Source organism: Saccopteryx bilineata, chromosome 1 (assembly GCF_036850765.1).
Source record: "Saccopteryx bilineata isolate mSacBil1 chromosome 1, mSacBil1_pri_phased_curated, whole genome shotgun sequence".
Taxonomy (NCBI): domain Eukaryota; kingdom Metazoa; phylum Chordata; class Mammalia; order Chiroptera; family Emballonuridae; genus Saccopteryx; species Saccopteryx bilineata.
Genome location: NC_089490.1, coordinates 112,706,187 through 112,733,529, shown reverse-complemented (window position 1 = coordinate 112,733,529; position 27,343 = coordinate 112,706,187). Strand labels below are relative to the sequence as shown.

Genomic DNA, 27,343 nt, shown 5'->3' with positions numbered 1-27,343 from the left:
CTGGGCCAATGCTCTATCCACTGAGCCAACTGGCCAGGGCTTGTTGATTCATTTTAAAGTCATAAATAATGTTTAACTTAAATAAGGGCAACCAATGAATTTGCCATGTAACCACCACTGTTAGTTTCTTACATATGAGCAAGATTTTAAATCTAAAGTCCTTTAACCAATAAAGGTTTCCAAGAAGTTTCAATCTTTTAAAAGTAACATTTAAATTTATTATTTCATATTAGGTCCAATAAAGCCCAGCGGGAATTGCTTAGTATCACCATTTTATATTTGTAGAAGCTTTACAATTACAGGTCCAGCGCTTCATCAACCTAGTCCTTGACTTGCAGTTGAAGAAAGGAAAAGGTCCGTGTGACGTGACAGAAGAGCACATCCTCATCCTACTCACGTCACGAGCAGGGAGCCTGCGCCGAGGCCCAGTGACAACCCTGACCTCAGCACTGCAAACCTCCTCTGCAGTAACGACACTTCCACAAACAGAAAAGGGACAAGTACTGAATTAGCCAAGCAGATTCCGGACATCATTCTGACAGATTTCAGTCTGAAGAACTGTGTTGGAGGTTTCTTTCTCTTCTTCAATCCCCTTTTACAAAACAGACGGCAGAAACTGGGTCTTTACAAAGGCGATCAGTGGCCTTTCCGTTTCCTCATTTTTCCTCCAGCCACCTTGTTCCTGACGCCAAGAGCACCCTCTGTGTCATCATTGTCCCCGGCATCCTCCCGAGGACGTTTCCTCTTCTCTCCATGCTCTCTTAACTCCTGCAAGAAAACAGAAAGGACAGAATTGAATATAAATTACTGTCACTGTACTAACACATCCTGGTCTCCCCTCCTTAAAATCAAACACTGACTAACTTCCTAAAACCTCACATTAGCAAGGGAAAAAAGACCAAAATCCTAATATAAAAAAATGGTAACCATCTTTAGTCAGACATGAACATTAAAATAAGCTATTATTTTCACATGGCAGACCAGCAAAGATTTAAGAGAATGCTAATACCTACTACCAGTCAAAATATGAGAACATCCACATACACCTTTGCTGACAGGGTAAACTGCTCTCTACAGGGCAATGCAAATTTTACCTTTATATACTCCTCAGCCCGACAGTTCTAAGAATTATTCTAAGGAAACAAGACAAGAATGCAAAGCTGTACATACTAGGACGTTCAACCCAATGCTAGCTAAAATACAAAAATTAGAAAAAGCATAAATACACATGAATGTAAATCATGTTACATATTTATAACAGAATTCTTTGTAGCTATGAAATCATCACATGGACCTAAACTTGTTGAAATTGAAAAATGCTCATCATATAAATTAGATAAAGTCTAATTATGGCTAAAGAAGAAAAAAACAGCAAATGTTACCAATGGTTCTCTGCAGGGGGGAGGGGCGGTGGTAGCTTATGTTTCATTTACTATCTGAATCCTTTCTGTTATTTTCTGAACTTTCCCTCTAATACACATGTGCACAAAAATGCCAAAGAATTCCATGTTAGAAGAAAAATAAAAACAAGTCCTCACTTCAGCCACTCAGAAGGCACCTCCTGGGCAAAGTTTCTCTACCCTCAGACTAGACTCCAGGGAGCAGATTTAACACTTGCAAGGCTTCTCCTTTTGAACTTTCTCATCTCTACTACTACTGCTACCGCTACCTTGGTAACTATGCAGTTTACATGAGCTTATCTGGTGCTCATAAAACCCTGTGAGGTGTTCAGGGTAAGTATTCTTCCCTAAACTAGGACAGGAACTACTGATGAGGAACTGCTTCTGAGAAATCAGGCACATTATCCAAGCTCAAAGCTGGGTCTTCTGATCTCAAGTCCAAAGGTTTTCCTACCACATGGAACATGAACAATGGCTGAGACTGTGGCCCCTGTGGTCAGAATGAGTCTGAACCCCGATTCAACCACTTAGTTGTATGGTCTAATGATGGACCTACCATCTCTAAGCTTTAGCATGCTCATCTTAAATTGGGAGTTAAAGTATTACCAGATCCTGCAGTTTATTATGAGGATTAATACAATATAGTGTCTAGCATGTAGTTAATATCATTTGCAAAAAAGTTGGCAAAATATAATAATAATAAATCAATTGCATACCATTCGGGCAAACCTTTGGGCTTCAGACACACGCTCTGCCAGCATCATCACCTCGTCATCCTGTGTTGGAAAGACAGGCAGTTTCTTCCCAATTAAGTGTTCTATGCGCTGAAAGAGCTCCACATCGTATCTGAGGAAGGGAAATTGGCATGGCTTTGGTGGACTGAGAATACAAATGTTGGCCCACTCCAAAACTATGTATTACATGATAACGAAGCAACAGGAGCCCTGGTATTAAAACAGTATCAAATCTATCATTCCTTTTCAGAATAATAACTCAATGCAATCTTCTGTGCATAGTCCATTAGAAAATCACCCAACATAGTGTTTACACCCAGAAAAGTACTGGTACATAAAAATTTCTTCCTTTAAAAACAAAACCTGGATCCTGGTCAGTTGTCTCAGTGGATAGAGCGTTGGCCCAATGTGTGAAAGTCCCAGGTTTGGTCCCTAGTCAAAGCACACAAGAAGTAACCATCTGCTCTCCCTCTTCTCTACCTCTTCCCCTCTTGTAACCAGTGGCTCGATTGGTTTGAGCGTCGGCCCTGGGCACTGAGGACAGCTTAACTGGTCTGAGGGTCATCGTCAGGTGCGGAGGTTTGAGCATTGGCCATAGACGGGGGTCGCCGGGGGGATCCCAGTCGGGGCACATGCAGGAGTCAGTTACTCTACCTCCCCTCCTCTTACTTAAACACATAAGTAAATAAATAAATAACTAAAATCTGAAGCCCTGGCCGGATAGCTCAATTGGCTAGAGTATTGTCCCGAAGCGCAGAAGTAGCAGTTCGATCCCTGGTTAGGGCATATATAGCAGACCGATGTTACCGTCTTTCTCTCACTTGCCTCTCTCTAAAACCAATAAACATTTTAAAAAATCAGAAATAGTTTTTTAATTCTTTGAGTTGAAGGAAAGGTCACTGCTCTCTGGCTCTAGCAGTTAAAGAAATAATGGGGGTATTTTTTTTTCTTTTATATGACAAATACTATACTAGACCATGTACATCTACATCTCCAATCTTCATTAAAACCTTGCGAGGTAGGTATTATTATTCCCATTTTATGAAATGGGATGATGAAAATGGAATAAGGGACGTTAAGTAACTATTATAGTAACTGGTAGAGACAGGTTCCAAGTCAGTCTGCTCCCAAGTTCTTCCCTTCTCTCTACACTGCTCTGCTCCAAAAGTCACTTCACTTAGTGTGTGACAAAGGTCATAGTTGCTCACTTACTGTGTGACAAATGTAATAGCCTTTCCAGAGCGCCCAGCTCGAGCTGTTCGACCTACTCGATGAATATAATCCTGAAACAAAAAGGGCAAGTAAATTTGAGTTACACAGAATATATACAAAAACTAGTATGCAAAGTCTTACTGCAAACCTTTGAAAGAAAAGAGACTTGTGGCCCTGGCCAGATGGCTCAGCTGGTTCGAGTGTCATCCCAAAGCACAGAAGAGATCTGTGCTGGAACATGGAAATATGCATTGAAAAATTTATTGAGATAAATCTACTTCACCTTTTTTATTCTCCTTGTAGAACAAAATTGACCCCACTTTTCCTTTCTTTTATAGAAAGACAAAGCATACCCACGTGGTCACAAAGCACACTAACATTGTATAGACAAAAATAGCATTGGCTTTAGAGGCAGACTCGGTCACAGCTATGGTTTCACCACCTACCAGCTACACAACTGTCTGCAAATCACATAAACTCTCTGAACCTTGGTTTCTCATCTATAAGACAAGGATAGAAAGACAGGCTCAAACTCAGTTAGTGTGAAACTCAAATGAGACAGCAGTTAAATACACAGCCAAGAGATACCAGTGGTTCTCAACCAGGGTTGATTTTGTCCTTCCCAGGGGACATCTGGAAATGTCTGAAAACCTATCTGTTTGTTACAATGTCATCTATGGACAGAAGCCAGGAATGCTACTATGTATCCTACAAAGGACAGTCACTCATGACAAAGAATTTACTGGCCCCAAATCTTACCAGTGCCAAGGTTGAGAAACCCTGAGATACAGTAAGAATCACAAGTGTCACTTCTTTTTTTTCCTCTTTATTTATTTATTTATTTTTAGAGAGGAGAGAGTGTCAGAGAGGGGGAGAGAGAGGAGAGAGAGACAGAGAGAGAGAAGGGGGGAGGAGGTGGAAGCATCAACTCCCATATGTGCCTTGACCAGGCAAGCCCAGGGTTTCGAACTGGCGACCTCAGCATTTCCAGGTCGCAGAAGTGTCACTTCTAAAGAAATGAGACCAACAAAGCTCAGCATATGCTGCATCTGCCCTTCTGAATGTGATCATCTAGTACTTCTCTTTGGCAACCTTTACTCACATTTATTAATATTATATCTACAGGCATGTGCAAAATGATTCAGAATGAATAAATCAGAACCTTTCTCAGTTTTTGATATTTAATCATGGAGCCTCCCCTCCAAAGAAGATATTATAACTAATGAAAGACAGAAAACATTTCTTTTTTTTTTATTTATTTATTCATTTTAGAGAGAGAAAGACAGACAGAGAGAGAGAAGGGAGGGAGGAGCAGAAAGCATCAACTCCTATATGTACCTTGACCAGGGAAGCCCAGGGTTTTGAACTGGCGACCTCAGTGTTCCAGGTCAATGCTTTTACCCACTGCGCCACCACAGGTCAGGCCAGAAAACATTTCATTAAGAAATATGCTCTGGACGCAATAAAATATTATTCAGCCATAAAAAAAAGAATTAAATCTTGCCATTTGTGGTAACATAACATAGATGGATCTCAAGAGCATTACACTAAGGAAATAAGTCAGAGAAAAATAACATATGATCTTAACCTATATGTGAAATCTAAAATAAAAAACTGAGCTCACAGATACAGAGAACACACTTGGTAGTTACAGGAGGTTGGGGAGGGGGTAGAAGAGTGAAATGGGTGAAGGGGATCAAAAGGTACAAATTTCTGGTTAATGTACACCACGGTGACTATAGTTAATAGGACTGTATCATATATTTCAAAGTTGCTAAAAGAGTAAATCTTAAAAGTTCTCATCACAAGAAAAAAAATGTGTTACTATGTGTGGTGACAGATGTTAACTTGACTTACTGTGATGATCACTCTGCATATATAAAATATTGAATCTTTATGTTGTATACCTGAACCAATATAATGTTATACATGAATTATACCTCAATTGAAAAAAAACACACTTTGGGATTAGAAAATCAGGGCAGTGACAGGACTCACCTTGGAATGGGTAGGAATGTCAAAGTTGACAACTACATCCACATGAGGTATGTCCAAACCTCGGCTTGCAACATCAGTTGCTAGAAGAATGGAACGAGCTTTTGCCTTAAACTTATTAAGGGATCCTAGTCTTTTGCTCTGAAATAATAAAAGAAAAAAATCTTTTAAAAATTTACTTATTGATTTTAGAGAGAGAGGAAGGGAGAGAGAGGCAGAAACATTGGTCTGTTTCTGTATATGCCCTGACTGGGGATTGAACCCACAACCTTTACATATCAGGACAACACTCTCACCAACTGAGCCAACCAGCCAAGGCACAAAAATAAAAACAATTTAAGGACTCTTGGAATCTAAGACATACCAACCAGGCATACTAAAGATATATGAGACAGAAATTTTGTAAAGGGTTTTTCCCCTAGGTCCAGATTGGACTTTATGGTCACAAGGAAACATGGAAGCAACAAAAAAAAATATTTAAGACTAAGGCTAAAAAATACTAACATGAAATAAGAATTAACACAGTAGAGAGATAATTGGGAAATAATTTATTAAAAATCCTTAGAAACCAGAAAATCACTAGCGGCACTAGGGCTGAATAAACCAACTGCTTCCATACCAGACAGCTACCCATGGAATATTCCAATCGGAGCCTCTTGCTAGCCTGAAAGGAGGAAGGAAGCACCCAGAGCAACACTTCAAAGCCCATAAAAATCAACAATCACAGGATGATGCACTGATGTCATGTGTTGTTACTGTACAAATATACTGCTACAAGGTCTATCTTTCTCACACCAACAGTTCACCATGGATGATGCTATGGAATCTTTACCTGACTCATCTGTCCATGGAGGGGGATGGCAGTGAATCCAAGATTTCGGAGTAGCAAAGCTGTTCTCTGAGTATTATTACAGGTGCTGCAGAATATCATAAAGGAGTTTCCAGCCAATTCATTTAGAATATAAACCAGGTAGGTATCCTAAGTTGCAAACCAAAAAATACAAGTAATTGAACCCAGAAGAAAAGGTTAGAGTCCTGGAAATACAAATTACATAAAAGACTAAGCTTATAGTTGCTTCTCAACTATCCAGACCCCTAGCTGCTAGCTTTGTACTCCTTAACCAGCACTATTATCTCTGCGAACCATGAATTTCACATACAGCCTCAAGCCAAGTACAAGGAGATCTGTACTCAGCAACCAGGAAATTCCTCACATCAAGACACAACACAAGGGTCCTTTGACTACAAAAAAGCCAAATAAGCACAAAAGAAAAACCACCTCAAGTGTGGGGCTGGGAAGGAATTATATCATGATTTCATCACTGTGGTTTCTTTAGTATGGGGTGAATTCCCAGAGTGTTAGATTTTATAAGCGATAAATATAACCACAGCATGCCCTCTAAAGCAAACACAAAGAACTCCAATCTGTAGCAAAGCTCTCAGCTAATGAAGACTTGAGACATTTTTAGATGCTTTCGTGAGGAAGAAGAGAGAGAGGAAGAAATAATCAAAGTAAACACTTCACCTTGAATTTAGAGGGAATAAAAATATAATATTGCTGCAATTTCTCAACTGTCTGGTATTTAGAGGAAACAGCACATTTCACAGGGTTCTTCAGTGCTGCTCGCTGAAGTTTTTGTACCTAAAGAAAAAGAAATCTGGAATAGTACACTGATTCCCAAATGTTCTTTCCATTGTTGTTATTGTTATTGTTTGCATTTATTGATTCTTATAAAAAAGAAATCAGAAGTCCTAGAAAATTTCACCTTCTTGGTCATGGTAGCAGAGAAGAGAAATGTTTTCCGATCTCGGGGAATCACTTTAAGAATCTTGTCAACCTAAGGCACAAAGAGGAAAGGATACCAATATAATTCTTAGACTGGACACCTGCAAATAATCTTTGTGAGGAAGATAAAGAACAGAGCAACAAACTAAATACAGTGCTGTAGGAATTTGGGGATTCAAAAATTCAATTTGATCCAGCTAAAATTTACAAAATATTTACTATTTGATACCATACCAATGCTGTAAAAAAAAAAAATGTTGTGATTCAGAGAAAAATAAAAATTTAATTAGATTAGAACTAATCTAAGCTGTAGCCCCCCAGTCAAGGCACATATGAGAAAGCAATCCATGAACTAAGGTGCCGCAACAAAGAATTGATGCTTCTCATCTCTCTCCCTTCCTGTCTTCTGTTCCTGTCTCTCTCTCTCTCTCTCTCTCTCTCTCTCTCTCTCTCTCTCTCTCGCGCGCACACACACACACACACACACAGCTACTATAATTAAACACAAAACTTACTCTGTATTTCTCAGGAGTTAAGAAAATGAGTTAAGCTGTTATACAGTACTTACCATATTTCCCCATGTATAGAACTAATCTAAGAGAAAAGTCAAGAATAGGTATTAAACAACTAAAGCTTTAATAAGTAGGTCATCATAAAAACAGATTCTTAAAAAAAGAAACAGATACTTTAAGGTGTATGGAAGAGGTCTAAATCAAATAAAATGGAAGAGAAAATCTGGTTTTGATATTCCTCATCTCTGAAATCAAACTCAGACTATATTCTAAAGAGGATGCTCAGGCACTAACAATGGGAAGAGCACCAAGAATGAAAAAGGCAACAGAGTTGTTTAAGTGAGCTGAGAACGCTGCAGCACTCTACGTAGGCAGGTGTGCAAAACGGGGCACTTTAGATGTTCTACGAGGAGGAAAGAAATGGAGAGCTCACCTCTGTTTCAAAATCCATATTCAATATTCGGTCTGCTTCATCCATGACCAAGTATTTGAGAGCTCTTAAGTTGAAACCTTTTGTATTTTCCAAGTGGTCAATCAGTCGACCAGGAGTTGCTACCAAGAGAGGTTGAGAAGAAAGAGCAATGTTTAAGAACAAGGACAAAAAGAAAGAAAGTTACCAAGTCCTTCCTCCTCCCCTCAATTTCAAAATTAAAACATTAGTTACATACCATATCCCCCATGTATAAGACGCACCTTAATTTTGGGGCCCAAAATTTGAAAAAAAGTACAAAAAAGTGAGATATGCAAGTAAAAAAACCTACAATAATGAGCTCAAAAACAAGCATGGAAAAGAGGGAAATGCAAGCAAAAAAATCTGTAACAACTATATAGACGCAACCAGTTTTTAGACGCCAAATTTTTCCCAAAAAGGGTGCATTTTATACATGGGGAAACACGGTAAATCCATTCTTCAAAGTCTTCTGATAAAGTAGATAGTCATGAGCAGAGCAGCAATGTAAGGAATGTCACCAGGGCAAAAGTCCCGGGTGCCTAGCAACGGGCAAAACTAGAGAAACAACTAGTATCCTAGGCTAGGATCTCACCGCCAGGGTGACCATTCCCCCCATAACATGTCATTTAGTCATGTGGTTTAGACTCCCCTTTAGAGGAGGAACAAGAGGCTGGACAACAGCCTCATATGGACATCCATACAAGGACAGATGACATGGGAAAGGCCCCTATAGGTCAGTTTCAAGAGGAAGCAGTTAAGCCCTCCTAGCTAAAAGAAGCCCTTGCCAACACCCAAGGGCAGCTCTTTGAGCAGCCAACTCAATTCTTCCTTAGAGTGCACTTTTGCTTTGCTTGCTAACCTTTCTCTCACACTAGAGTTCTTGACTCTGAATTCTTTCTTAGTCAAACTCAAGAACCGAAGTCTGCATTTCGCTACTAACACCTGGTGCCGTGACCCGGATTGTCTCATCACCCTTCTCGGTTTGAACATTTGTTTGTTTGTTCATATTTATTTTATGAACTTATTTATTTATTTAGTGAGAAGCAGGGAGAGAGAGATGAGAAGCATCAATTCTTAGTTGCAGCACTTTAGTTGTTCAAGAAATGCTTTCTCATATGTGCCTTGGCGGGAGGGGTCTCCAGCCAAGCCAGTGACCCCTTGCTCAAGCCAGCAACCCCGTGCTCAGGCCAAATGAGCCGTGCTCAAGCCGGAGACCTCAGGGTTTCGAACCTTGGCCTTCAGCATCCCAGATCGATGCTCTATCCATTGCACCACCACTGGTCAGGCGCTTTTTTTTATATATAAAAGAAAGTTTATAAAGTCACAGAAGTAGAAGAAATAGGCTTTAGGAAACAAGTTAGAGAAGCAAAAGAAGGGCCCTTGGAGCTTAGGAGAAAGAGAGGCAAGGAAAATGAGCCTGGGGGGACGGGGAGGGAACAGGAAAGGCACAGGCCTGTTCCTCAAGGGGCGAGTGCTGGATGTTTCTTACATTGACATAAACTTGGCACAGTGCAGCAGGAATCCAAAGAAGCCCACCCAGGACCACCTTGCAGACCTGGACCCGAGCCCGGGGTACCAGCAGGCGCCATTGTGCCCCACTGACTCCTTACTTTGCATCAAGTGAACTTGGATGTTTTTCCTGGAATTCTGGATCTCCCTGTTTTAAGGTAAGAGGCTCTGACTTTATCTGAGCGGTTTAAAAAAAAATTCCTCAAGGTTAAGGGTTGAGATAACCCATGCTAAGGATAAGAGTTGAGGTAACTCAGGACAGGAGAAAAAAAATGGTGACTGGTTTTTAACTTTGGCTTTTCAATTGGAATTGTTTTCTAAGAGTCTGAACAAAACCTTTTGCTGGATAAATGAGAGCCTAAACTGTTCAACTCCAAAGATAAGGGGCACTCACTCCCTTTAGCTCAAATTTTGGTGACTAATATTATATGTGGTGACTAATATTCTCAGGTGACTAATAATCTATGTGGAGGTGTCACAGGGTATCCCTCAAGATGAGCAGGAGTCCCGTAAGGAATTCCAACACAACTCTTAATAACTGAATTGTCTGAAACACACACATAAAGGCTGCTGACCTAGTGCTCCAAGCCCCCACGGTTGCACTGACAGCCGGGGAGAAACCGAGACACCTAAGAGGGCTGAAGCAGCTCCCAATGTGGCAGCCCTTGGGTCTCTACCCATGAGCAGCACATTTCAACCCACTACACATTATCCCTAGAAATTTGTTCAGACGCTGCAGATCTCAAAATGAAACTAAAATTAACATGGGAAATCGTGCCTCAAAGCCTGAAAACCCCCAGGCCCCAGGCCCTATTAATACTCGTGCAGATATACAATAGGAAGCCTTTACTTGCAAGTACTTACAGAAATGGGAAGATTTAACCAGAAGTGAAGTCAACGTAAGATGGCCAAAATGGAGCTCTTTAGTCCTTCCCTTTTAGGGGTGGCTGCCCTCTCCCTACTAGGTTTCTTAAAGGACCAGCGCTGCTGGGAACATGAAAAGAAGGGCAACAGTAGCCCAACTAATGAGGCCAGAGGTAAATGACAGTTTTTACTGAATAAAGAAGGCCATAGTTATAGGACAGGTTTCCTCCCAAGGGTTTGGAGGTAACAGGCACTCACTGTACAGAAAGACACAAAGGGCGGGGACCTCTGGCAGGCCGGCTAGCCCAGGGGTCATCAACTGAGGCATGCCTCACTTGAGGTATGGGCCATACTCATTAACCATGTGGAGTTAAGGCCACATGTCTGAGCAAAGTGCCTAACTACCACTGTGATGGTTGGTAAGGCTGCTCTCAGAGCATGGGGTAAGAACTCCACACAAAGGGTAGTTCCTCGATGGCAGGGCTCAGGGTACCCATGTTACTATACTGCAGGACAGCCCAGAACAGTCCAGAGACTTGCAAAGACACCTCTAACTCTCAGATTATCATGTATCTGTCTCTCCGTAGATGGGAAACCAGCCCACCGTACCTCGAGAGACCCCTTTGGGGTGCATACTCGCCAACTGGGAGAAATTTGACCCTCAGTCCCTCAAGAAAAAGAGGATAATCTTCTTTTGCAACACGGCCTGGCCCCAGTATAAACTGGGTGATGGAGAGATTTGGCCTATTAATGGCACCATTAATGTTAATACTATTTTACAGCTACATCTATTTTGCTGCTCCCAAGGGAAATGGACAGAGGTTCCATATATCCAAGTTTTCAAGGCTCTCAGGGACAAGCCTAAGCTACGCTCTACCTATAAACTAGGTCCCTCTGTCATTCCTGTACCACATGCACAGCCCCTGCCTCCTTTACCTCCCCGGGGCGACACTTCTCCTTTTCCTTGACGCCCCTTGGCCCTGAAGGAAGCAGAAAACTCCCCCAGTCAGGCTCCAGTCCCTTTCCCCTCCTACCCAAGACCTCTTCAATCTACTTTAACCGGCCCTTTACAAGAAGTATCAGGACCAGTAGGGATTCCTATTAGAATATATGTTCCTTTCTCTATGAAAGATTTACAAGAAATCCAACAGGACTTACGGAAATTCTCAGAAGATCCAGACAGGTACATAGAAAAGTTCTGGAAGTTAATTCAAAGCTTTGATCTAACTTGGAGGGACATCAATGTAATCCTCACTCACTCCCTAACCAAAGGAGAAAGAGACAGGATCATAGAGGCAGCCATCCAATTTGGGGATGGCATGCATATGACAAACCCCCAGTACCCCACAGGGATGACTGCTGTACCTGCCACCGACCCCTTATGGGACTATAACACCTCCCAAGGAACATGGAACCGGGACCATTATCTAGTATGCCTTCTAGAGGGAATGAAACAGAGCCAACCTAAACAAATTAATTACACAAAGATAGCAACTATAAGCCAGGGCCCCCAAGAAAATCCCACCATCTTCCTAGAGAGATTAAGGGAAGCTATCATTAAATATACTAACTTAGACCCTGACTCAGAGGCTGGCCAACAAGTCTTACAAGACCTGTTTTTAACCCAGGCCACCCCTGATATCCAGAGGAAACTTCAGAAGCTCTCTTTAGGACCCCATACCTCTATCCCAGACCTTCTTAACACAGCCTCATCCATCTTCTATATCCGGGATCTAGAGGAGGAGGAGAGGCTCCTCTTGAAGGAGAGGCATAAAGATCAGAGACAGACTCAGTTATTAGCCGCACTCCAGTCCAGCTACTCAGGTCACAGAGGTCCAGGTTGCCCTGGAAGAACAAGTGCCCCAAGAGAGGTAAGCCTCCCGGTCGCTGTCCACTCTGCCATGAGCATGGACACTGGAGGAGGGACTGTCCCAGGAACCACAGGGATCCTGGATCAGACACGGACCCCCTTCCGGCCCTAGACTGAAGGGACTTTGGGCACCATCTGGCTCCAGGACAAAACATCAACACCACAGAGAAGGAGGCCAGGGCAACCTTGGAAGTTGCAGGTAAGACTAATGATTTTCTACTGGATATGGAAGCCGCATTCTCGGTCTTAACAACCTTCTCTGGATCCCTCTCCTCTCCCTCCCACCTGGTAGTGGATGTAGACAGTAAGCTTCTCTGAACTGGCAAACCCTTCCAACTACCTCTTACAGAAAAACAGGGGGTAAATCTAGGAGTCTTCACCCTTTGAGTAGTGAGGTTTTTTTAAAAAAATGAAATTAGTTCCAGTTAGTTTTATTAACTTAAAATCATGTTTGTTTGATAACCAATTTATGGAAACAAGAAGAACATACATTTGCCTTTTTTTAATGTTGCCTTACACATTTCTTAAATAAATCGATCATACTCTGGATGGTCAGGAGGCACATGGACGTACATGAATGTCTGTACTACTCAAGGATTAACCTAGTCCTTGTGAACAATATGCTCTCCTAGTGTAGGTTATTTTTCTAAAAGACTAAACCCAATAAATCAGGGATGGCCAGGATGCTTTCAGTTTCAGTAGAAGAAGCTTTCAAACTCACGGCCACATAGCACTTAGAAGTACCCACTCCCCATCAGATAGGCACCCTCTTAGAGTTAAAGGGGCCTCTCTGGGTCACTGATAGCCAACCACTCAAATATCAATCTATCTTATTAGAAAACCCAGATACAACAGTATCAGTCTGTCACACCCCAAATCTGGCCACCTTATTACCAACAGAAAGCAACCTATGCTAATCCATTCCTGCTCCAAGGTCACAGCCAGACTTAATTCCAGCTGACCCAATTTTCAGAATCAACCCCTCCCCAACTCAGAATAAATATGGTTCACTGATGGGAGTACTGTAGTTTCGTAGAAAAGGGGATCCAAAAGGCTGGCTATGCTATGGTCTCTCTCCACTCTGTCACTGAAGCTAATAAGCCCTACACCAACTCCCTGCACTTCTGCCCCAGCTGAACCTAGTGCTCTTCCTAGAGCCCTGAACCCACACAGGGGAAACGAGTAACACTCTATACTGATTCCAAAGAGTCCTTTCTAATCCTACGTGCCCATACTGCCATCTGGGAAGAAAAGGGGTTCCTAACTGCACAGACTACCCCCATTATATATAGCCCTCAGAGTCTAACCCTCCCTTTTAGGAGTTACCATGAAACTGGCAGAAGTAGCTGCAGTTTACTGTAGAGGACACCAATGAGACAACTCCAAGATAACACAGGGACGTAATTCAGCAGAGAGACCGCAGAGGCTGCAGCTCAGAAACCCTCCTTACTAGGGGTTTTATTCCCTGGACCACACGTTCCCTTCCCAGACCCCAGTACACCTACTCAGAGAAGGAACAGGCAGAACACAGAGGCTATATATACCCTTAACACAGAAGGAGTAAACCAATAACAGAAAATAATACCTCCCCCAGGTAGTTCAATGAAAATATAAAAAATACTTAAATCTTTACATGAATGTTGCCACTCTGAATGCGACTGCTTCATAATGTGCCGCTCTCTTTTTTGGGGGAAGAGCCGACCATCTAAGCTATTCGTACAAGTTGTCCTACCTGTCAATTTAATAACCCAAAGAGAGTTCCATCTCCTCCATTAGTCCGTCCAGGCCAACATCAAGGGACTTATCCAGGCGAAGAGCCAACTAGACTTCATCCAGGTGCCAAAATATAAGGGTCTTTTTGGTTTTCATTGGCGTTTTTACTGGATGGACTGAATTCAATACTGCTAAAACTGAAAAAGCTTTGGAGGTGGCAAAGGCCTTAGCAGGGAACTCATCTTCAGATTCAGCCTACCACAGTCCCTACGGAGTGATCACAGGCCCTCTTTTGTGTTCCAGGTCACCCGAAAACTAGCTACCTCCCTGAAATTTGGTACACCTCCACTCCTCATGGAGGCCCCATGCATCGGGAAAGGTAGAACTAATTTCACTTTAAAGTCCATCATTAGAAAATTGAGCCAGGAAACAGCTCTTTCATGGGGTGAAACCCTTTCCATAGCTCTTCTACTGGTACAAATGGCCCCACGATCCTCTCTAAAACTAAGCCCTTAAAAAATTCTACCTTCCCAATATTCAGATCTCCTATTCAATTCTAGATCCCATACACTAAAGGAATATATAATCTCCTTTGGAAAGGTCCAAAGGTGATCCAGGAATATGGCAATAAATGACTCCCTACCCCTGGGGTGGGTGACCTGGGAAGGACAGCTTTCTTGCTGGGAACTCAAGTACTTATAAAAACCTTGAAGGACAGGTCCTCTCAAGACCAACTAACTCCATGTTGGAAGGGCCCCTTCCCTGTACTGTTATCCACCACTTCAGCCATCAAGGTACCTGTGATTGCGAGCTGGATATATCACACCAGAGTTGAACCTTACGTACCAGAAGACCTGACACCCACTCAGCATCCAGACTACTCCTGCGAGCCAACTGGAGACCTCACACTCCTCTTTAAAGAGACTGCCAAATCAGCAGGTTACAAGCCCTACTCACACTCCAGGAATATGCTCCTTACTGACATCATCACAACTTCGTTCCCTGTCCAGGGCTCATCGTCCCTCTGACAGAGGGCAAGGATCACCTGACTCTGAAAGAAAACTCCACACCTCTTCAGCAGGAAGCAGCTACAGAAGAGACCCTACACCCCTTTTCCTTAAAGAATTCAGAGCCAAGACTCCTTGAGAGGGAATGATAGAGAAAGTAGTTAGGCAGGAGCAGAGAAGGAATGATAGGCCAGGTATGGAATGTCACCAGGGTGGAAAGTCCTGAGTGCCTAGCAACAGGAAAATCCAGGGAAAACAGCTATTAGGTTAGGGCCTTGCCCCCAGTGTGACCTTTCCTCCCCTAGTATGTCATTAGTCTTGTGGTTTAGACCCTTTTAGAGGAGGAGCAGATCAACTTAAAAAAGGAGTGAAAATGAGCCCCTGCCACCAACCCGGGCAGCTCTCTGAGCAGTCCCCACATCTTCCTTCCAAGTGTGCTTTCACTGTGCTTGCTAATAAACTTCCTCTTGCGCTAGAGTTCTTGGCTCTGAATTCCTTCTTAGTTGAACTCAAGAACCAATGTCCACATTTGCCGCTAACATTTCCACACAAGTAAGTTACACCCAATATTGGTATATTTCCTCCAATTCATCACTGTCAGTGTCTTTTACCTTTGGCAACTACTCACCTATTACTATATGTGGTTTTTTTGCCAGGGCCAGGGATTGGGACATGGAATCAATTCCACCTACAATCACGGCTATAGAAATAAAAAAAAAAAAGAAGATCCTTAATTTTTTCCATAGTTTATTGATCATCATTTAAAGCAAATGCTAGATTTCTACTTAAATTTGTTCTTCTCTTAAATTTATAACTTTCCCCAAAGCTAAAATATCAAATCAACTTTTCAGTCAATAAACTTCTGCTAATCATACTTCTTACATTCTCCTTTCACTCACTCCCAACCAGTGAAAAAAGCCTAAGACCCTACAAAAAGAAAAAAGAAAAACCCAAAGACCCCTTTCCTTTTAGACACTTACCACACTGCACTCCAATGGAAGAGCCCAGGGCTTCAAACTGCTCTGAAATCTGAAAGGCCAGCTCTCGGGTGGGGGTGAGAACTAAAGCAAACAAACGCTGGGGCGTCTCCAGCAGTGCGTTCAGAATGGGCAAAGCAAAGGCCCCTGTTTTTCCAGAGCCAGTTTCCGCCAATCCAATGATATCACGACCTAGGGAGAAAAAAAAGGAAGGAAAGCATCTAATATTCCCACATTTGTCTCTATTTCCCCACATTTTCTACAGTGACACAACGCTGGGCACAGAGGAGATACTGAATAAATATTCGAGGAATTGGGGGCAGAGGAAGGTCGAGTAGACAGAAGACATGGTCTCTGTTCTACATAAGCTCAATATCCAGGAATGAGATACAAAAATACGTTATAATGTGATAAGGGCTTTAATATAACCCCTGCAAAATACAGTACAGTGAGAACACAAAGGAGTAACTCACTACCCTAAGGAGTCAGGAAAGGCTAAAAGAGGCGATGGATAAATTAAATGTGGAAGCATAGAAGGACGGATATTCCCGTATGATATAGGACGAGAAGATGAAAGATTTAAAAAGCACAGCGTGCAAGGAGAGTGAGATGTACAATGTGGCTGGAACACAGAAGTCTTAAGGGGAAAGGAGAGAAGAATGAGGCTAGAAAGGAAACTCCTAAGCTGTGATGGTGAGCCTTTCTATAAAAACCGCCCACTTTTGCAGTGCTCGTCAACCTGGTCCCTCTCACCCACTAGTGGGCATAACAGCTTTCATGGTGGGCGGTAGCAGAGCAACCAAACAGCGCCACGACTGGCCCACCATGAAAGCTGGAACGCCCACTAGTGGGCGGGAGGCACCAGGTTGACCAGCACTGCAAAAGTGGGCGGGTTTTTTTGTCGTTTTTTTCTCTGAAGCTGGAAACGGGGAGGCAGTAAGACAGACTCCCGCATGCGCCCTACCGGGATCCACCCGAAACGCCCACCAGGGGGCGTCGCTCTGTTGCGACCAGAGCCACTCTAGCGCCTGAGGCAGAGGCCATGGAGCCATCCTCAGCGCCCGGGCCATCTTTGCCCCAATGGAGCCCTGGCTGAGGGAGGGGAAGAGAGAGACTGGGAGGAAGGAGAGGGGGAGGGGTGGAGAAGCAGATGGGCGCTTCTCCTGTGTGCCCTGGCCAGGAATCAAACCCCTGACTTCCGCAGGCCAGGCCGATGCTCTACCACTGAGCCAACCAGCCAGGGCCAAAAGTGGGCGGTTTTTATAAAAAGGTTTGCCATCAGGGTCCAAAGCCATGCTAAAGAGTTCTGATGTCTTCCTATTGAAGCAGGCAAATCATGACCCATGTTATTCCTTAGGAAGATAAAGTAGACCTGATGGCATGCAGGGAGGAGTCAAGGAGCTTAACTGTCCAAATCACTTCTTCTGAGGAAAGACTGTATTAAGTAATTCTTTAAGACTAGATGCCCATGGTTTGTTATCACCAGTCAAGCCACTACTGATAAGACTTAGAAATCACATCCCAAGCCAAAACCATTAGAACAATGCTCGGCGGGAACAAACAACCTCCACAGTTGATGATGTTGACAGTGCTCCTTGACTGTAACGGCTGATGACGGTTCCTTACCTAGACATTACCCCCACAATAAGCCCCTTAACCATGAAGTGACCTGAACATGATTCTGTTCCTTACAATCTATAATGACCCAAACTCCCAGAGTGGAGAGCACACAGGAAAAGAGAGCTCAATTGGATACCAGGGGAGTTATGATGGTTGCCCAAACAAAGAAAGAATGTGAACAAGTGAGACTTAGAAAGTAACAAAAGGAAATGTATTTGACACATAGGTTTCTAGCTTGGGAAATTCAAGACCAAAAATTGAAACAGAGGCTACAGAAAAATTAGTTTTCTGGTGAGGAAAACAAGGACTCTGGTTTGGATATAGAGAACCTGACGTTCCTACATATGCTCAGAGAGAAATATCTAAAATTCAACTGGACATACTTGTTTGGGCTCAAAAGAAAAATGTGGGTTAGAAATACAGAGGTGGGCCCTGGCCGGTTGGCTCAGCGGTAGAGTGTCGGCCTGGTGTGCGGGGGACCCGGGTTCGATTCCCGGCCAGGGCACATAGGAGAAGCGCCCATTTGCTTCTCCACCCCCCCACCTCCTTCCTCTCTATCTCTCTCTTCCCCGCCCGCAGCCAAGGCTCCATTGGAGCAAAGATGGCCTGGGTGCTGGGGATGGCTCCTTGGCCTCTGCCCCAGGCGCTAGAGTGGCTCTGGTCGCGGCAGAGTGACGCCCCGGAGGGGCAGAGCATCGCCCCCTGGTGGGCAGAGCATCGCCCCCTGGTGGGCAGAGCTTCGCCCCTGGTGGGCGTGCCGGGTGGATCCCGGTCGGGCGCATGCGGGAGTCTGTCTGACTTTCTCTCCCCGTTTCCAGCTTCAGAAAAATACAAAAAAAAAAAAAAGAAAGAAAGAAATACAGAGGTGGGAGCCATGACCAATTTACAAGTGATGTTCCCCCCAGGGCAGACACACTGGAATAATCTATGAGGCTGTTAATAACTATGAATGCCTGGGTCCCACACTTGGAAATTCTGACTCAGTAGGTCTAGGCTAGAGCCCTGAAATCTCTATTTTTTTAAAAAAAATTTTTTGACAGAGACAGAGAGAGAGTCAGAGAGAGGGACAGCCAGGGACAGACAGACAGGAAGGGAAAGAGATGAGAAGCATCAATTCTTCGCTGCAGCACCTTGTTCAATGATTGCTTTCTCATATGTGCCTTGACTGGGGGGTTACAGCAGACCGAGTGACCCCTTGCTCAAGCCAGTGACCCTGGGTTCAAGCCAGTGACCATGAGGTCATGTCTATGATCCTACACTCAGGCCAGCGACCCAGCACTCAAGCTGGTAAGCCCGCTCTCAAGCTGGATGAGCCCACACTGAAGCTGGCAACCTTGAGATTTCAAACCTGGGTCCTCCATGTCCCAGTCTGATGCTCTATCCACTGCGCCACTGCTTGGTCAAGCTCTACTATTTTAAGAGTTCCACAGGTGGCCCTGGCCGGCTGGCTCAGCAGTAGAGCGACAGCCTGGTGTGTAGAAGTCCCAGGTTCAATTCCCAGCCAGGGCACACAGGAGAAGCGCCCATCTACTTCTCCACCCTTCCCCCTCTCCTTCCTCTCTATCTCTCTTCCCAAGGCTCCATGAGAGCAAAGTTGGCGTGGGCACTGAGGACGGCTCCTTGGCCTCCGCCTCAGGCGCTAGAATGGCTCCAGCTGCAACGAGTGACGCCGCAGATGGGCAGAGCATCGCCCTCTGGTGGGCACGCCAGGTGGATCCCAGTCGGGTGCATGAGGGAGTCTACGAACTGCCTCCTGACTTTTATCTTTGGAAAAAAAAAAAAAAAAGGAGCTCCACAGGTGATTTTGATAAGCACTGGCTGGGGCTCACTAACAGTCTTAGACTTTCAGAACTAGATGAGAAACTGTTTTAGAGAGTGGAAAAAAGAGGATAAAGATAGAATTAACAACAACAAAAAACAAAACAAAACAGAGAATGGCTAGAAAGACATGAGAAGACAATACTGACCTGAAATTAAAATGGAAAAGAGCTTCAAGAAAGGAGAGTGGCTGATAAATAGAATGAACTTTTCAATATCCATTGCATAAACAATCACTAGATTTAATAAACTAGGATCCACCATGCCAGACCAACCAGTACAGTCTAGTGAATTTCACCCTTTAATCTTTTATCCATTAATATCAGTGTTTTCCAAAAAAGTATATGGCCTGACCAGCAGTGGCGCAGTGGATAGAGTGTCGACCTGGGACGATGAGGACCCAGGTCTGAAACCCAAGGTTGCTGGCTTGAGTGTGAGCTCACCAGTTTGAGCACAGGGTCACCAGCTTGAGTGTGGGATTATAGACATGATCTCATGGTTACTGGCTTGAGCCCAAAGGTCGCTGGCTTGAGCATGGAGTCACTGGCTCAGCTCGAGCCATCCCCCCACCTCATCAAGGCACATATGAGAAGCAATTAATGAACAACTAAAAGCGACGCAACTATGAGTTGATGCTTATCATCTCTTTCCCTTCCTGTCTGTCTGCCTCTCATGCGCTTAAATACACACACACACACACACACACACACACACAAACGTGAATTATTAGACCAGAAAATGAAGTAATTTCGTGAAGGTTGTAGAAACAAGTTTCACACTCATCTATCAATTTTACTATTCCCCTTAGTTGCTGGAATAGGTGACAGTGAATTCCAACAGCATCCGCCTATGTGTGAGCTAAGAACTTCCAAAGCTTTTTTATCCCCCAGTTCTTTGGGGATTCCATGCTCCCTGTCTGTGTACCACAACATGCCCTCAAGAACAGAAAGAAGAAAATACACACACACACACCAAGATCTGTCCTCTTTTTTCTGTCCAGGGAAACATTAAAATTCTGGGAGAAAGGATGTAAAAAAAAAAGATTTAGGGACACAGAGGAACTTAAGTCAATCATGTGGCTGTGAGCAATGCCCACTGCCACCAACTGACACTTGGCACTGCTTTCATTTTTTTTTTTTTTTTTGTATTTTTCTGAAGCTGGAAATGGGGAGAGACAGTCAGACAGTCTCCCGCATGTGCCCCACAGGGATCCACCCGGCACGCCCACCAGGGGGCGTCGCTCTGCTGCAACCAGAGCCACTCTAGCGCCTGGGCAGAGGCCAAGGAGCCATCCCCAGCGCCCCGGGCCATCTTTGTTCCAATGGAGCCTCGCTACAGGAGGGGAAGAGAGAGACAGAAAGGAAGGACAGGGGGAGGGGTGGAGAAGCAAATGGGCGCTTCTCCTATATGCCTTGGCTGGGAATCAAACCCGGGACTTCTGCACACCAGGCCGACGCTCTACCACTGAGCCAACCGGCCAGGGCCTCAATTTTTTTTTTGATACCATCAGAGCAATACTCAGTTTATAAAGTTGGTTAAAATTTTTCTCTTATTATCTCCTTGTCTTCTCACAACCCCTAAGCCTCTTAGTGGAAGTATCTGTGTAGAACACACTAGAATACAAAAACTCCATTAAAAAGCAGAATAAATTCATATCCATCTGCCACATTGCCATCAACTAACTCAAGCACTTGGAATATAGCAGCCATTCAAAAAAATCTGAAATTCCTAGAGGACTTTGAGTGATCTCTAAAATGGAAATAAACTTAATACATTAAACAGATGGGAAGGAAAGCATCCTCAAAAACCATCAAAACTTTGTTCTCTCCAGTATAAAACCCTGATAGAGGGCCAAGAACATAGGCTTTCCAGCTGGCAGAGCCTATATTCAAATTGCCCCAGCAACAGTTACATGACCTGGCAAAGGTACTTAACCCTGTGAGCCTCAATCGCACCAATAAAATAATCATTCCTACCTTTCAGGACTGTTATAAAGTTTAAGAACAATGGAGGAACTCAGGGTTCAGTAACTGTAGAAACTGACTCCCTCATTAGTACTCAAATGAAAATTTTAAAGAAGAAAAGAGAAGGCCCTGGCCGGCTGGCTCAGCGGTAGAGCGTTGGCCTGGCGTGCGGGGGACCCGGGTTCGATTCCTGGCCAGGGCACATAGGAGAAGCGCCCATTTGCTTCTCCACCCCCCCCCTTCCTCTCTATCTCTCTCTTCCCCTCCCGCAGCCAAGGCTCCATTGGAGCAAAGATGGCCCGGGCGCTGGGGATGGCTCCTTGGCCTCTGCCCCAGGCGCTAGAGTGGCTCTGGTCGCTGCAGAGCGACACCCTGGAGGGGCAGAGCATCGCCCCCTGGTGGGCAGAGCCTCGCCCCTGGTGGGCCTGCTGGGTGGATCCCGGTCAGGCGCATGCGCATGCGGGAGTCTGTCTGACTGTCTCTCCCCGTTTCCAGCTTCAGAAAAATACAAAAAAAAAAAAAAAAAAAAGGAGAAAAACTTTATTAGATTATTTAAATCATTTGCTTAGGGCCAGAATCGGTAGATTCAAAGCATTTGTAAACTGCTCATTAAAGTAAGACAAGCTCAAGAATAAGAATACATGCATGGCCTGACCAGGTGGTGGCACAGTGGATGCAGTGTCGAACTGGGATGCGGAAGGATCCAGGTTCGAGACCCCGAGGTCGCCAGCTTGAGCGCGGGCTCATCTGGCTTGAGCAAAGAGCTCATCAGCTTGGACCCAAGGTCGCTGGCTCCAGCAGGGGGTTACTCGGTCTGCTGAAGACCCACGGTCAAGGCACATGTGAGAAAGCAATCAATGAACAACTAAGAACGCGCAACAAGAAACTGATGATTGATGCTTCTCATCTCTCTCCGTTCCTGTCTGTCTGTCCCTGACTATCTCTGCCTCTGTAAAAAAAAAAAAAAAAAAAAGAATACATGCATGTACCATGTGATTATGTCAATCACATTACTCAGTTCCCAGTAATCTTTCATCAACTCCTATTTCTCTGCATTAAACGCAAACTTTTGAAAATGTTATAACTTTAGAATTATTACTGCCACTTAATTTTGATGCTTTTTTCCCCCGTGTTGTAGTTTAAGCAAGAAAAAGTCAGAACATACCAACCCTTCTTTTTGTTATTTGAGCGCCACTGTGGCACTGCTGACTGCTGAGGCTTCTTCCCCACGAGTGGCCTTTATACAATCCTTACCCTCCTTGTTTCTCTAAACAAGCTAGTGTTTCTTATCCCTTCCTTGCACTGTCCCTGGCCTAATGTGTGTGCAACTGTACTCATGATTTTCATTCCTCTACTGAGCCTCCATTTCTCCTATCATCTCATCCTGCACCTCACCCATTTTCACATGTTCAGCTACAATCTGTTTGGAGATGAGGTCTCTATCCAGTTCTGGCTCTTATGCTCTAATCCCTATACTCCAACTTTGCATCTCAATCCCTTTGGTACCTGAAATTATTTCCAACTTAACTTCCTTTTCCTGACTATCTTTCCTCATGTTTGCCTTCTATATGACTGGTACACCCATATGTCCTAAATACATAAGCTAGAAACCTTGCAATAATCTGAGATTTCCCCGGCCCTTGCCTTCCACTTCAACAAACTGGTTTTAAATTACAATGATTCTTTTAATTACAATGATTCTTTTTCTATCATCTTCTCTATTTCATTCTCACTACCACCACCCCACCCATTATTTACTGCCAAAATTATTGCAATGGCCTAATTGATCTCCCAGCCTCCAATCTTTCATCTCTACATTATCTGACATAGCTGTGAGGTTAATCTTCCAAGAATACAATTCTACAGATTTCCTTCTGCTAAAAAGTCATCTCTAAAGCTGCTCCACTGAATATGGAACAAAGACCAAATTCCTTTACCCAGCATTCGAGCCCTCCATGAACTGGCCCCCATCACTTCACCCATCCCTCCCACCACTTTGTGAAGTACTTGCAGGTCTCCATACATGCCCCTGTTTTCCAGCCATCTTGGCTCTTTTCATGTTCCGTACGCCTAGGAGGTCCTCCCTTAGCATCATATCTAAATGCCCAAATCCTATTCAGTGTTCAAGGTTCGACTCAAATGTCTTTCCAAACTCCCCAGCCAAAAAAATTAAACAAATTTCCTCTAATCCATTTCAGTTAGAAATAATCTATTCTACTCCCTTACTGCACTTTGAATGTAACTTTTTTATCCTTTTATTGAATTTAATGGGGGGACACCGGTTAACAAAATTATACAGGTTTTAGGTGCACAATTCCACAACACATCATCTGTACACTGTATTGTCCAATCACCACCCCAAATCAAATCTCCATCTATCACCTTTATCCCCCATAACCTCCTCCCCCTCCCCCATCAGTCCCCCACAGTCACCACACTTGTCCCAGTCCATGAGCTTCTCTTTTTTGCTCAATCCCTCTACGTCCCACCCAGCTCCCCCAGCCCTCTCCCCCCGACAGCTGTCAGCATGCTCTCTATAAGTCTTGTTTTGCTAACATTATGTCCTGGTTCAGCTTGCAATAAATTTGTAATTATCTCTAAAAGAAGGTAGAATCTTAACTCCTGGTGCTTTATACTTGTATCAGATACTTAGTAAACCACTACATATTAGTGCATATTATTTATGGAATAAGCAAACTGAATTTCACAGAATAAATCTAATTCTTTTTCCACACAACAGTTCTTCAAATCATTAAAGTCAATTGTCATATGCCAACCCCTAATTTTACTCTTCTCCAGACCACATGCACTCGGTTCCTTTATTTGTGACTATTCTTTTTTTTTTTTTTTTTTTTTCAGAGACAGAGAGAGAGAGAGAGAGAGTCAGAGAGAGGGATAGACAGGGACAGACAGACAGGGATGGAGAGAGATGAGAAGCATCAATCATCAGTTTTTCGTTGCGCAATGCAACACCTTAATTGTTCATTGATTGCCTTCTCATACGTGCCTTGACCGCAGGCCTTCAGCAGACCAAGTGACCCCTTGCTCGAGCCAGAGACCTTGGGTCCAAGCTGGTGAGCTTTTGTTCAAACCAGATGGGCCCGCGCTCAAGCTGGCGACCTCGGGGTCTCAAACCTGGGTCCTCTACATCCCAGTCTGACACTCTATCCACTGCGCCACCGCCCGGTCAGGCTATTTGTGACTATTCTTGAGACATACATCACCACTCAGCTGGTTCCCAGCACTAAGCCTAGCATTATTCTAGGTGTGTTCTAAACAATGCAAAACACCATTCTCTCTCTAGAGCAGGGGTCCCCAAACTACGGCCCCACGGGCCACATGCGGCCCCCTGAGGCCATTTATCCAGCCCCCACCGCACTTCCGGAAGGGGCACCTCTTTCATTGGTGATCAGTGAGAGGAGCGTAGTTCCCACTGAAATACTGGTCAGTTTGTTGATTTAAATTTACTTGTTCTTTATTTTAAATGTTATATTTGTTCCCGTTTTGTTTTTTTACTTTAAAATAAGATATGTGCAGTGTGCATAGGAATTTGTTTATAGTTTTTTTTATAGTCCGGCCCTCCAATGGTCTGAGGGACAGTGAACTGGCCCCCTGTGTAAAAAGTTTGGGGACCCCTGCTCTAGAGCTAGTTCCGTTATTAACCTTGGGCTTGTGGGAGAAGAATTCAGGGCAAGGGGTAAACTTTATGTGTAGATATAATTTATATATTCTTTTTCTGGGGAGAAAATCTTCAATTCTTATTTGATTCTCAAAATGGATATGAAACCCCCAAAATGTCACCCTTCTCTTCTGGTAATATACCCAAGATTCCATTCACTTCCTCTAAGGATCTTAATTTCAATGAGCACTTCTGGGTCTGCTTTACTGCCCACCTTAAACCAATAAAGCAGAGTTCTGTGAATCTAAGAACAGGATTTCACCTCTACTCCTATTACAGTTCATCCTGTCAGTCCCACTCATCATCAGCCACTCTTCTGCCTGTCTGATAAGTACGATCCACAGCAAGAGCTCTCAACACCTCTAGAAACTAACGTAGGTTCCAGGCACCTCATTGAAATCTGCACTTTTTACTCACAATTTCTAACAAGGTTCTTGATAATACAATTTAATCCAGTGCTTCCTTCAAGTCAGCATCTGCTGCACTCAATCCCCTTCTAAAAAGTAAACTCAGTGAAACCCGCAAAGAACTTACTCAAAAGCCAATAAATACCCACTTCCTGTCGTTAGTGACCATATATTTATTTCACCTGATGTATGCAAGCAATACCTCTCTAAAGTGGTAAATACTTGAGTGTAACTTCATACTGAATCTGTACCAGGCCACCTATTTCATTTCAACCTACCTTGTAAGGCCAAAGGAATGGCTTCAATCTGGATTTTGGTGGGCTTTGTCCAACCCAACTGCTCACAAGCTTCACACAACACATCGGTCACACCCTTTGAATTCAGAAAAACACACTTCAGCCAAAAACACACACTCGTCTCCCTCCTAACTGAATGACTGTGAGAGCCCCCCTGCCGGGGACAGGTGCCTGCATCCCTCACATTTTGATTCAGAAGGATCTGGGGTGCGCCCGCCCCGTCCGGGTGCACGAACGCTGCGAGCGAGGAGCTTGACTGGACACTGCCCACTCACCGGGCCGAAGCCAGGGGCTGGACACGCCGTGCTTCACTTAACCCTCATACTTCTATCAGGTCTCTCCCCAATTTACAGTCGTGGAAAATGAGACACAGAGGGATACAACTTGCCTCTAGTGAGAGGCTGGGTCAGAATTCAAACCTGCTCATCTCACTTCAAGCTCGAGATTTTTTTTTTTTTTTTTAAGCCGATTCGCTGCGCGTACAGACACAAACAGCGCAGTGCCAAAACGGAGAAAAGCGCACATGGAGGCTCTCGGAGCCGGGCACCCCCAGCCACGGCCACCGCCACGACCCAAACTCAGAGCATAAGGAAGCGCGTCCGGAACCCGAGCCTCGAAATTCTGGGGGACACCTACGCTAGGCCCTAGCTGCTTTTGTACACCACCAACAGGGATCTAAGGCCTGGCGGCCGCAGTGCAAAAATAAACCACCGTCATCCACCCTCACCAGGTCTTTAAATGTTTTAGTTTCTTCCTCCTCCACCGCCAGCTGGGGCGCTTCAGGAGAAGCACGCTCCTCGGACGCCGCCATATCCTCTCGCGGCTCCGGAAGTGGATCGGCGGCGCGCGGTATGCTGGTAAATGTAGTTGTGGTTCTCCCTAGACGGCGTGTCCTGGGCGCCCCCCAGCGGGCCTTTCTGGCTTTGCACCAGCCGACCAGGAGAGGGAGGCTTGGCGGAAACCAAGTGAAAAATTAGGGATGGATGTAAGCGTGTGGACTTGGGGGATTGAGCCGAGAGCAGAAAGGGGTGATGACCATCGCCTCCGTTATACCCCTCACGCCTCTTTTAAAAAGCTTTCCCCACACATTATGTTCCTCACTTTTCTAACCATACAGTTTTAAACAGGTTGATACCACAGTGCTACTTATTATAATATAATTTCATTCATTATTCAAATATTTGTTGAGTGTTTATCATATGCTAAGACTATGTTACATGCTTAATGACAAGGACGGCATTCTCTACCCTCGTAGAGAAGACAGATAATAAATAAATGGCATAGGTCCTTTCAAATTGTGAAGCGTACTATAATGTGACAGAAATTAAAATGATAGTGCAACCTAGGGAGGGTGGGTTGTGAGGATTACTGCAAGATTAGGAAGGCCTCTCAGAGGCAGTGATATCTGAGCTGAGACCTCATTGATGAGCAGAAAGTCCCTTCAAGAGCCCAGGGGACCATTATTGCAGACTGAGGGAAGAGTAAACACAAGAACCGAGAGGGAGCCTGACCAGGCAGTGGCGCAGTGG

At 44.2% G+C, this 27,343-nt stretch overlaps 1 protein-coding gene across 1 annotated transcript; it reads right to left on the bottom strand.

The window, feature by feature from the left end:
* Nucleotides 1-187: 187 nt before the first annotated feature.
* On the bottom strand, nt 188-26,642 carry DDX47 (DEAD-box helicase 47). The gene is made up of 12 exons (XM_066264459.1): nt 26,542-26,642; nt 25,797-25,890; nt 16,034-16,222; nt 15,682-15,753; nt 8,073-8,191; nt 7,108-7,179; nt 6,867-6,983; nt 6,174-6,320; nt 5,345-5,482; nt 3,347-3,417; nt 2,117-2,246; nt 188-768 (listed from the first exon to the last, which is right to left on the bottom strand). Exons 1-12 carry the CDS (start codon nt 26,623-26,625, stop codon nt 637-639), a joined length of 1,365 nt encoding a protein of 454 aa, XP_066120556.1. The 5' UTR covers nt 26,626-26,642; the 3' UTR covers nt 188-636.
* Between the last annotated feature and the right edge of the window lie 701 nt (nt 26,643-27,343).

Bases quoted from the DNA above. Each gene is read 5' to 3' on its own strand.
- DDX47 (XM_066264459.1), bottom strand. From the start codon at position 26,625: ATGGCGGCGTCCGAGGAGCGTGCTTCTCCTGAAGCGCCCCAGCTGGCG. The intron at 7,180-8,072 runs GTGAGCTCTCCA...TTTGTGCCTTAG, and splicing joins ATATGGATTTTGAAACAGAG to GTTGACAAGATTCTTAAAGT. The intron at 2,247-3,346 runs GTAAGTGAGCAA...TCCCTTCCTCAG, and splicing joins GCTATTACATTTGTCACACA to ATACGATGTGGAGCTCTTTC.